General features: G+C 39.0%; 1 protein-coding gene across 1 annotated transcript in view; it reads right to left on the reverse strand.

Annotated features, from left to right (window-relative positions):
• LOC111868912 (extended synaptotagmin-3) overlaps window positions 1–12,554 on the reverse strand; it is a 55,861-nt gene that overhangs the window by 34,651 nt on the left and 8,656 nt on the right. Inside the window, exons 5-9 of the mRNA XM_033753232.1 lie at window positions 12,398–12,464; window positions 11,805–11,950; window positions 7,109–7,229; window positions 5,958–6,128; window positions 296–384 (exon numbers count right to left, since the gene is read on the reverse strand). Of these exons, the coding sequence (XP_033609123.1) occupies window positions 296–384; window positions 5,958–6,128; window positions 7,109–7,229; window positions 11,805–11,950; window positions 12,398–12,464 (594 nt within the window). The remainder of the gene's footprint in view (window positions 1–295; window positions 385–5,957; window positions 6,129–7,108; window positions 7,230–11,804; window positions 11,951–12,397; window positions 12,465–12,554) is intronic.

Here is a 12,554-nt window from a genome sequence, read left to right on the forward strand (position 1 = left end):
AATATTAAGGCCAATCTGGTACACAAAATCACAAACAAATATGTGTACTCAACTTCGGAGGATCTCTTTCCATGTTGGTGTTCCCAGCGACATATTATTATGCCATTATCATCATCTTACTTTACAAGGCAAAGGGAAGAGTACTGTAGTACACTTATCAACATACTTCAAAATTATTTATATACAAAATTAAATTTCAATGTGGTGTACTTATATAAGCAAGCAATCAGTTATTAATGGTGGCCACCCTAGGGCAAACTGTTATAAATATGTCACCATGTGCACCATCTCTCACCTGCCTAGTCTCTCATCTTTCTTGGACAAATCATCTGCGTCGTACAGATGCACCTCCAACGCCTGGCCTTGCGACTCATACACGATGCTCTAAGGGGGGCAACAAGCAGGCAAGGGGGGCCATAAAACATGGTGTAGGACGTTTTACATCACAACTGCTCAATAATTGCAAACACACCAGCACACAATGGGTCAGCAACGAATGACTAAACATGTTATATGGTATTCAGTAAAATTAATTAACACAAAGGTCACAATAAAACACACTGAGAAGTAACACAACAAATCCATAATGATAATAGCCTACATGCCAAAGTCTAGGCATTTCTTTCCTGGAATAACGGCCTCATGTTTCGAATTTACATAAAGTGGCTAGATATCCAAGTCTCTCCAATAATAAATTAAAATATCCAAAATTTTGCAATTTTTAAATTTACTTTTACTATTCTGCTAACTAATTAACTAACTAGCTTCATGGAGCTGAGCCCTTCTTGAGAAGCTGCCAGCTGTGCAGCTATTCAAGAACTTCCCAGCATTTTATGCAACGTGAATGTTCATTACTGTGGTCACAAGAGACCTTCACTGGTCCCTATCTTGAGGCAGATCAATCCAGTCCATACCACCCCATCCTATCTCTCTAAGATCCATTTTAATATTATCCACCCACCTATGTCTTGCTCCAGTGGTCTCTTTCTTTCTGGCTTTCCCACCAATATCCCACATGCAGTCCTCTTCGCCCACATTCGTGTTACACGTCCTGCTCATCTCATCCTCCTTCACTTGATCATTATAATTATACTTGGTGAAGAGTACAAGTTATGAAGCTCTTCATTATGCAGTGTTTTCCAACCTCCCTTCACTTCATCTCTCTTCAGTCCAAATATTAACAAATTAGTTATTTTAAAGAATTATAAAATAAAAATAAAAATAAACAGAAAACAATCCATATTTATGTTGCATGCTGAGAACTTAAAAACATGGTATTTACTTGCCAGTTGTAATTTTTGCCCCCCCCTTCCTTATTTGAAAAAAAAAAAACAAACAAAAAACAAAATTAGGCTTATGAGATCACCTTGCTGTTTGTGGTATCCCCGCCCCCCAACAATTTTGAATGCCTGCACCAAACTTTATGAACCTGCTCTCTCTCTCACGCACATGTGCGCGAGCACGCACACACACACAAAGTGGGCCCAACTGCTAGCACCTGCACTGCAACCTTTAGTGATATACTGTGCATAACATGATATATATATCGTGGCACTTGAGCCACTATCATTGGTGCACTACAAAACCCCATCAATAACACCAACATCATAGCCTCTCAAACTGCTAAAATATTCAAACTGTAGTGAAAGAAATGCAAGCAACTGTTCTTCCCAGAACTTCTTGTTTAGTATTTCATTTTAACAGATTCATTTATCATGTCTGTAAATTATATATGTAAATGTTTATAAATAATCTAAGCTGCTGATATTACAAGTTTAATAAAAAATATATTTAAATTTCAGTGAAACAAATAGTATTATATGCACTTATTTTTACTTACAACAACAACAACAACAACAATAATATTAATAATAATAACAACAAAAACATATGCATTTTTTTAAATTTCATGGCAACCTACATTCTGCCAGACACCTCATACTTCTGGGGATAAAGTGGCTGCAAATAACTGTGGGTTCTTCCTGCAACTACCAACAAAAATGAGATACTAAGTATGAAATTTATCACCAAAGGAAACCAGACCATTACCTGTCACGATAATAAAGATTTCTCAGAAATCTCAAAAATCAACTGAAGATATACTATCTTGTTCTAAAACCAGATTTATGTCAAATATTTACCAGTACCATTAACATACATAAGCTTTCCATGCTAGCACAAAATAACCAAAATAAAAAAATTAAACAATTATTAACACCAATATTCATATACACATACATACATTCTACATAGCAAGAAATGATTCTGCTACCAACATTACAAATGAAATTCAACTTAGAAAGACACACAAAGCACAACCAAGCTAATAAAGGCATTATCTATAAAATAAATAGGATTATTTGACATATTTACAACAACAATTTGGGAAGCTGTTTAGCCTACAATATTGATAATAATGTCACCATTAATTTCTGTATTAAGTAACAGATTCATAAAATGCAGCAATCTCACAGCTGTTATTCTTCTTTTCTGCCAAGTTTTGTGTGCTCTAAAACAATTAAAGCTGAAGTATGCAGTCATACTGGATGGGAAATGAGACATGTATGGCTATTAGCGTATTAAAAATTTCACTGCTGTTAAAAATGCAAAAACATGTCAATCATGACCTGAGGTATGTGGCAGTGGTGCAAATCAAAAGAGCACGTTTCTACATATAAGGAAAATAAGGTTCCAATAGTCTTATCCACATGTCTGACACTCTATCTTCTTATGCTGACAAACCTTTTTCATTATCTAGTAACTCATGTAATAGAGTAAAATGGAGCATTCTGTAAATTCAAAATGATAGGTGATTATGTTGCCATGAAATAGTAAAAATATTATATGAGCAGTTATTCTTGTAAAACGAAACAGTTTTCAACTGAAATCTGAAAGAATCAAACAAGGCCTTAAAATCTTTACTACCATCTTATATATGTATATCTTTCCTACACAAAATTCCATCACTTATGCCAAAAGTTATGTTGATCTTTAAAATGTCAATATGTTGCTACTATAACTGGTTTCATCTGCAATGTTAATCATGTTGCAACAGATTCTTCATGTGGTGCAATTTGAGTATAAGGAAAATGACAGTAATCTGTGTGTTCATATACAGAGAGTCACAAAAAAGATGTAATTTTAAAACTACTGTTCTAATAACTACATCTAATAGGTAATGATGTAACTAAACTTTTGTAAAATAGCATTTCTTGCATTAAAATAAACTGAATGTTTAAACACAGAACATTTCATCATATAAAATTGTATAGTTTTCCAAACAAATTAAAACTGTATGACTATGATTAGCACATTTATATAGATCAACAAAGATGGGTATATAACACAATTCTTGAAACTGTTTACAACTTGTCCTACATTACTGATGTTCAGGTTACAGAATTTCACCCTTAAAGAAATTTGAGACAAATATTCAAAATTTAGCACAAATCACAAAACAAAAACAAATTTTGTCAAAATTATTTTTTAAGAAATTCAGATTGCATACACACATGCATTACTGATGCAGCAAGATACTCTCATGTGACAGAGCGACTACAGACAAGGTTTGGATTGATATTTGGATTTACTGAACTCTTACACAATATAACTACAAGTAACCATAGTGCTATCGCTAATTCACACACTCTGTGATATAGCCTCAGAGCAGACCACGTAGCAAACGCCACTTATATTATTACTTCCATTGTTGCATGCACGTCACTGTCTAGCAACAGCTCCAGCTGTTGCTCATCAATGGCCATTGACTTGTTATTTGTTTCAAGGTCCTTCCCTAGTAACTATTCTATATGCCACATTTCTCCCTCCTTAAGGCTCTTCATCCTGAACAGTCTACAGCCATACTGCCATTTCTTCTTTTCTTGGGAATGTGCTTGAGATGTCTGTGATCAGTCTCACCTTCCTTTCCCGTGGCTCAGTTCTCATGCTGAGTACTCTCCAACTGCTCCCTCTTTAAGGCCACTTGTCCTGAGCAGTTCCCTGATAAGGTGTGAACCAGTCCAGGTGTACCACCATTATCTTCCTCCAGTTGGTGCAGACAAAAATCCCAAGAGTGGTTGATAGTCCTATATCTATGGCTCTTAAGCTGCTAGTAGTCTTCTTCTGTTTGGGCAGCAGCTGGCTCCTCCATAACTTAACACTCATTTTTTTAATCCTCATGAAAGATCCACTGCTAGCTTGATGATCTCCAGCCCGATGGTCTTTCCAAGGGCCTCAGAGAATGTCTTCTTGCTTCCCAGGCATACCTGCTGTTTCAGGTCTCAGTTCCTTATGCCACTGTTGCATCCTGGGCCCTTCTGTTGTCTCTTCTTGACCATCAGTCCTTTATGACTGTAACCCTTATGCCGTGTCATCCGTCCGTGGCCAGTGGCCAACTTCTTCCAGGACTCACAATCGCCCTGGGTCCAGTTCTTCAGCTGTTGGCAATGCCCTATGGTTAAATGCCAGTCCCCATCTCAGTCCTCCAGTGCTCTGATATTTTCCAATGTGGCTTCTTCCTTAGGTACTTCCTGACACTCCAACTCAGACTCTATTTTTTCTGGGGTAGGCCCCTGTCTACTTCAGACAGGCCTTTGCCTTCTCTCCATTGGCCTCCAAATCCATGGTGTCCGTAGTGTTCAACCTTTCCTCGAAGACATTCACAACGATCACCATTTTGTCTAGCTAGGAGTCCATCCTGATCTTTTTGTGATCGGCATCTAACATAAAATCTATCCTTCCTTGGTTGGTTTCCATATTGGCCAGAATTCTTCCTTCAGGTGTTCTTGGCTGGCTTTCATTTCCTCTAGGTTGGTGACCATTTTTTTTCTGCCTCACATCCAGAGGCACAACTTCAAGCATTCCCAGCAGAACAGCTTCCAGAAAATCATGATACTGTTGGGCAGTCAGCCCAACAGCTAACAGGGGCCCACAACAATGTTGCCATTAACTCCAGCCCCAACACTGATGATAAAGCAGACTTGACACTCATGTCGGTTGATATAATGATTATTCTATGCCCAGAAAAGACTGGTGTGGATGACTTACACACCCCCACATATACAATATGCGTCATCTATCTACAGAACACTATGCAAAAAAGAGTTCAACCAGTGTTTTGATGTCACAGCCATTCACAAAATTGTATCTGTAAAATTGTCTGGAAACAGATGTTTGTTCTACAGGTAGCAGTATGCATGCAAGTGATAGTCACAAAATACTTTGAGGACCCTTGGTTGGGATAGTACCAATTCTCATATGATATCGCATGAGCTTCTTCACAGCTCTCATTGCACAGCTGCAATTATGGCATCTTCACTGACTGAGCGGGTAACTTATATTCACACGTGGCATAGGTGTCACATTTCCTGTCACATGTTGACACTGTTCCAATGGTCAAAATACATGACATCAACCATGAAAACATGCTCCATATTCCCATGCACCAGTACCAGCCGAACTATTATAGTTCTCAAGAGTCATGAGCATATCACAGCATTTGTCATGTGTGTATTTCATGATTATTCAATCACAATTGACCCTTGCTGTACATTGTGTGTTGAACAAACATAACAATACACCAAGTACAGGCACGATAAAAAACACTGCTAAAAATATGACACCAACAATGAAATTCAAAAGCCAAGCACTTGAGAGATAGGTTACTCAATTTATGTTTACAGGTAGGCTGGATTATATTAGTAATATCAAGTTAAAAGAACATTATTTTATTTTTAAGCAACATATTTATATGGCTAATAATGCAGATATTATAAATTTGGAACACTAGACATCAGATCCTCTATCAACATTTCTTAAATACTGATAAGGGTCACATATTCTGAATAAAACTCCAGTTTTCTCTTTGATGCCTCCTATCAAGTATTAAAAGAAGGCAATTGTTGAATTACATCTGCTGATAACTAAGACTGACAGAGAGTAAGACAGCAAGGCCTCACCTCACACCAGAAGTCCCACTTTGGATTCACAGTATTGTTAATTGTCTGAGAGCGGAACTCCTGGGCTCCTACTGTGATGATGACATATGGATCAGATTTGCCCTTGCCCAGAACACCAATGTCCATCTTCATCAGCTGCTTTGCTTCCACAACATGTACACGCAACACACCCTAATAAACAGAAATAAAGCTAAACAACATGCAGCCATGTATATACTATCAATTTTATCTATATGTGCTCATTTCAAAACTTCCTTTCCTTGGATTTTAAATTCAGGCAGGTATCTAAAAATCTAAGAGAACTGTTTCAATTCCTATAAAAAATTAAGCACAAACTAATGAAGACATTGTGGGAATGAAATATAGTTCCCTGCATCTTAACCTCAGTACTAGATTGAAATGCGTTGTCACTTTCATGTTCCAGCAGCTTTAACCTTGGGGCTAAAGTTCTTCAGTGCCCACTGGACAGAAAGTACAATGGGCCCCAGTGCTGGTTAAAAGAAGAGAAATATCACTTGCCTCTGCCTGGAATTAAAACCCCAATTCCTTGATCCAAGTCCTAAGCTTAGTCCCCATGCCCGTTAAATATTCCAGCTCACCATTTCCTATGCAGAATGATAGTAACTTTTTATCATCACCCAAAATGTAAACTTCCACACTATGGGAAGCATTTGGGGGGGGGGGGTCAGTCCTGTTGGCAGGGGTCGAATACCTCCACTGTGACCCTATGAGTCATAGGAGGTGCTGGGAAGTCTCAAATCTGAGACAGTACAATACTGTCATGAGTCCCAAGGGATTCAGACCCGAGAAAGACTGCGCTGACAAGTGCCAGCAGCATATACAAAAGACAGACCCATCCTCTCATCAGAGAAGGCGACCCACAGAAACAAGATCGTAACTGTCAAACAGTAATAAACATCTGGTCATAAGTCACAGATGGAGCTCAACACCAAGACTTACTGACTGACCATCAGTCACAATGTGACTTTGACTTTGACCTTGAGGAATGAGTTCAGTCAATAAGTGGAGTGACTGAGTTAGTGAGTTGGTTGGTGAGTGAGTTACGTAACTGCTGGGGTTCAGTTCCTGGGTCCTGACGTTTATGATAGTGCAAGATATAAAATAATAAAATTATCATTACTAATACAAACCTCTGGTTCTGGCATCTTAAGAACTGTTGCAGGAACATCATCACTTAATCTAATGGGCAATTTATTGGGCAGCACCATCATACTAGCCACTTGTTCCACAATGACACGGCGTAGAATGTCACTGTGAACACATCCAATTTCTTTGTCATGGAAATTTCCAATTACACCACAGAGACTCATAAATCTATTCAGAATGTATAACAAGAAGCAAACTTCTTTCAGTGTATGACATTTGTTTCACAGCCTGCATATTGCAGTTTAAAACTCAAACAATCCCATCATCTTACCTTCGTATCTGCATCTCAATACACAGTAAAACCTGTCTTAAACGGAATCTCAAGGGACCAGAAAAAATTTCCGCTGAAGCCAGGTTTCCATTTAATCAAGGTATACTATAATAACTAAACCAGGACATAAACGTATTTGAGACAAAACAAAACAATATGCTCATTAATTTATTCACACTATAATCATTGAACACATGCAAACATTACACTGAACAGGAAAAAATTGCAGTACTCACTTTTTATAATTTTACCAGAACTCCGGCAGTTTACTCTCTTGGCTGCCTGACTTTCCACAAACACTTTAGCTTGAGAAATTAGAGTAAGCATGTCTGAATCATTCCGTTGCATGGCAAACTCCTGCAGTACCTTTAAACTGTTGGCAGCATCCTGATAAGTCTTCACTCTACACTTTTCTTCTTCTATCACAATGTCATTTTCCTCTTCTTCCTCTTCTTCCTCCTCTCTTCCTTTTTGATTTTCTCTAAAATTCTCAACTAATACATCGATATCCATTGTGTCTGGTTCTGTTTGCATATCTTTGTCTATCTTGATGTAGCCCTCAGCATTGCAGTTACTGAAAGCAGCTTCATTCACACAATGTTGTAAGGCCTTCTGGTCATTCTCATTTTCTACACTAGGAGTAACTTCTACCGTAGAAAATCCTGCTTTTTCGAAACACTTTGTCACAGTTTCTGGTAACAACTTCTTTACTGCTTGACTTATCCAAATAACCGCATCTAGAACCGAGACAGTTCTTGCAAGTTCAGAGGCGGATGATGTAGAATCTATATTGACGAGCAAAGATTGTATTAATAATTTATGATAGTGGACCTTAACATTCCAAATGATGCCCTGATCCATTGGTTGAGAAACACTAGTGGTGTTCGGAGAGAACCAAGCAAGTCGCACGTTGGAAAGTTCGATATGGGGGTGGCATGTTGCATTATCCAAGAACAACAAAACATGCCGGTTTTGCATTCTCATTCTACCATTGAAGGCCGTTAACCATTCCTCCATGATCTGTGACGTCATCCATGCCCTTTTGTTGGATCTCCACTCAACGGGACGTTTCTGTATGTCCATGTTTCGGAAGCATCGTGGCATTGCTGCCTTGCCAATCACTAAGGTTTTCTCCATTTCACCTGACATAAAACCACACAGAAAAACAGTCAATCTTTGTTTGCACAGTTTTCCTCCCAAACTTTTTCACCTTTCAGACATAGCGATTTATTCGGAAGAGGGCGGAAGAACAGTCCAGTCTCATCACCGTTCGCTATGGTTTCAGGTTCATATCCCAGGATCATGGATGACAATTTAGCTTCCCATTCCTCAATGGTCTCACTATTTACATCACTTGATTCACCACAAAGTTCATTAAAAACTATCCGACGTCTTTTGCGAAAACTCTCCAAATATCCGTTAGATGCTTTGAATTCAGTCATCCCCAGTTTTTCAGCGATTTTTTAGCATATTCCTGTACCACAGGACCCGACAACCGGTGATTTTTCGCCCTCACACTGACAAACCACTCCCACACTATTTCATTAATGTCTTCATTTGCAGTTTTCTTAAGTTCTCTTTTTATTTTTCCATTAGCACAAGTTTCCCACCACTTCAGAATATCCCTTTTCTTCTTTAGAATTTCATACACTTGAGTTTTACCAACGTTAAACATCTTCATGATCTGCTTAACAGAAAATTTATCTCGCTCACTTGAATCACTTTTAATCTTGTGTTAAGATCAAGCACAATTCTTTGTCTTTGTAGCCATGATGAGAACTGCTAGACTAAAGTAAAACTGTAGGCCTAGAGCCCTTACTGAATACAATTTCCAGAAGGGGAAAACAATTCTGCTGAATCTCAGTGCAGGTAGTGCACTACCGTTAGAAGCTTATTTTAAAGAGTTAGGGAAAACAAAATTCTGTAGAATGTATAGGATGCCTAAAATTACTCTAAACGATGCATTCCAGAAGACCGGAAGTTTTCTGCATAAGGGCTTATTTTGATTTCCGTTGTCCACATTAGACAGTTTCCGTTTAATGTTATTTAACATCTTTTTCAGCCCCAAAGTCAAGGGACCTGAAAATATTTCCATTTAAGACAGATTTCCGTTTAATAAAGGGTCCGTTTAAGGCAGGTTTTACTGTATAACAAGCGCATGGGCATGATGCAACTTGTGACATGGCCTTAGCTTGACTTTATAATCTCTAATCCCCAATGTTGTGCCCTGAAGGCCGACTCCCGGTGACATGTTAAAAGAGTATTTAATTTTTATTTTAGGGGAAAATGAGGGCTAGAATAGAATAAGTATTTTTGGAATTACCAGTAAGACGTATGAAAGAGAATGTAGAGAAGGGTTAAGAAGCTTCAAAGAATTTCTACGTATGGAGTTAGACGGACGTTGACCCGTGACGCGGGGATGTCCTGTCAGCATAATGACGTTGAAGGTATATCGAAATTCTAGCTCTACAAAACATACCTTGAGTGATGGCGGAACGTTTGGAGGTAAAAGTGCTTAGCCAAATGGACTAGCCGTAAGGGGGCGTGTCCACCCCTAAGGATCCCAGCCAACGAGAGCTAGCCACCTTGGGACATAACATCATTGTAGGCAGACTTGCACCCTCCAGGAAAATAACGAGTTAGCAAAAATAAAGGTACACAACCTGGGGAGCAAATTAGTAACGGGACTATTCAAACAGTAATTTTGGGCAGTTGTAGCCGGAGGCTATGCTGGAAGAAGCGTTGACTGGATGCCGGGCAACGCCGTCCATCTGCAGTCTCAACGCAAAGTAAGTGGAACTACTCTTATCGCCATGCTATTTAATTGTGATATTATTAAAGTGTAACTTCCCCAATGGGACATGAGTTAGGAAGGTTACAACAAGTGTACAGGGCATAAGAGTGACTCATCAGAGGAATGCAGAAGTAGACATGTGTAATATAGAGACTGCAGAGGGTGTGCCTCGATGCAGGGAAGATCACTGCAGGCAGGTGTAAAGATATATGTATGTATGTATATATATATATTGTGACATGTTGACCCCTACCTCCCCAGCTGCACGTAGCGGTAACATAGCGCTCGCGTAATAGGCGAGTAATCACCCCGCATCCTGGTAGCTATGCAACGCGCGGTGATGTCACGAGCGGAGCCGAAGTGAGCCGAGCGGAGCCGACGTTAGCCGAGTCCCCGCAGCCTTGAAGCTATGCAAAGTGAGTCAGCGGTGACATCACCGAGGGATATCGCGGTTGCTAGGCAGCAGTCAACAACTCCGGACAGCGTGGCTAGCAACACGGCACCAGTCGCCGAGTCGAGTGGTAAAGTAACAGTCGCCGAGTCAAGTTGTCTTGTGGCTACAACAGTGCTCAAAGTAGTAGACGAGCGAGTGTGTTATCAACAGTTCTCCAGTGAGCAGACTACAGTTGGAGTATAGCAGCCGTCGTGGAAAGAAGAACCGGACGTGTGTGTAATTGTGTAATTGGGAGTGTGTGTGATACAGTGATACATAGCTCCCCTACTGTATACGTGTAGACTACTGAAGACAGAGTGAGCTGATTTGCGCATAGGGTTATAAAGTGTGAAACCCCGCAACAGTGGCAACAGATTAATGCGATTAGGGTTATAAAGTGTGAAACTCCGCAACTGTGTGATAAGTAATTGTAGCCATTACTTGTAGATTGTTGAATAAACCAATTAACCATCTCTACGGCGTATTCAGTAACGAAACACGTTACAATATATATACGCAGGGGATGAGAGAGGTGTAGTGGAGATACATGAATGAGTAGAACAGGGAAAAGAGGAGACTAGCGACCCGCAACTGGGTGAAAGGAAGGCAAAGATGAGGTCCAAAGAATTGCCTAGGAAGGTGTAATATGTAACCCGACACCAGTTGGTTCTTTATAATGTATATAGCTGTATATTGATTGTTTATAACTACTATAGGGTAGCATAGGGTGAGAATGTGGATCTTTGTTGATGTGATTTCCTTCCTTACCGCATTTCGCACCTGCGTCCTCCTGACAAGCCCTGTGAACTGCGCGCACCTAGCCAATGAAGCAACAGCCGAGGAAGTAATTTAACCGTTTTCTTAACCCCCCCCCCATGTGGGACATCATACTTTTTGTAGCTTTCTGTGGATATTCGTGAGCAAAGTTCTTTCAGTTTTACTATAGTCTATTAAATTACGAGGTTTAAAGAGTTAAAAAGGGCTGTTATGATGGGAGCAAAATTTGTCTGCACAATTGATTTATGAATCTACTGTATTTCTGTTGATCCATTTTTGAAACAACCTCTTGAAATAAAATTCTAAATGTGTTACTGTACTGAAAGAAACTTACTTTTAAGGAAAGACCAAGGATACAATTTATATTTTAATATGTTCAAAATTTTCTATTGATAATTCTATTACCTCAGACCAGGCATATCCAAAAGATCTGCCATACCAACCAAATTGAAGTCAATGGTTGGATTATTGAGGAAATACACTTGAAGGCCTCCTACCAATGGCATTGATGTGATAAGTGGCTTCATTACCACTCGCATCATACCATGGATCTAAAAGTTAAAATGAAAAATACCATGTATAAATCATATTAAGCTATTAAAACATCACCATAAAGAGTTTTCATGCAATCTGGTGAGTTGTGTAACTTCATTTAGGAATTCAATGTTAATTTCCACCGATAATAGACACTGGCTCCAACAATTACAGTAAAGTTGCAATTAGTCATAAATTGCTCTCCACAAAGAGATGGAAGTCTGAATGGCAACAAAATAGAAAACCATAAGGAAAGAGACATGTGGGAACGTAGGATGGGAATAGACACAGATAACAGTCATAACACGGACAAAAGTCATTGACTTCAGTATAGGAGAGTGGTCAAGGGTCAACATTTTTTCTCATGCTTGACCAATATAGAGACTTGAGATAAGAAAAATATCACAAACTGCATACAAAAATTATGAAGAAACAAGATGGAAAATGTTGTTATACTCATGTACCTGGAAATCTTTGATGCCTCCCTTAATGCCTCCAACAGTGAATGATATATCACAATCACCAGCATAGCTGAAAGAAAACAGTAACTCTCATAAAAATGTAAAGCTATTGATCTGTCATATATAAAAGAAGGTTACATCATCATCATCATCATCATCA

The sequence above is a fragment of the Cryptotermes secundus genome, unplaced genomic scaffold, assembly GCF_002891405.2.
Source record: "Cryptotermes secundus unplaced genomic scaffold, Csec_1.0 scaffold685, whole genome shotgun sequence".
NCBI lineage: Eukaryota > Metazoa > Arthropoda > Insecta > Blattodea > Kalotermitidae > Cryptotermes > Cryptotermes secundus.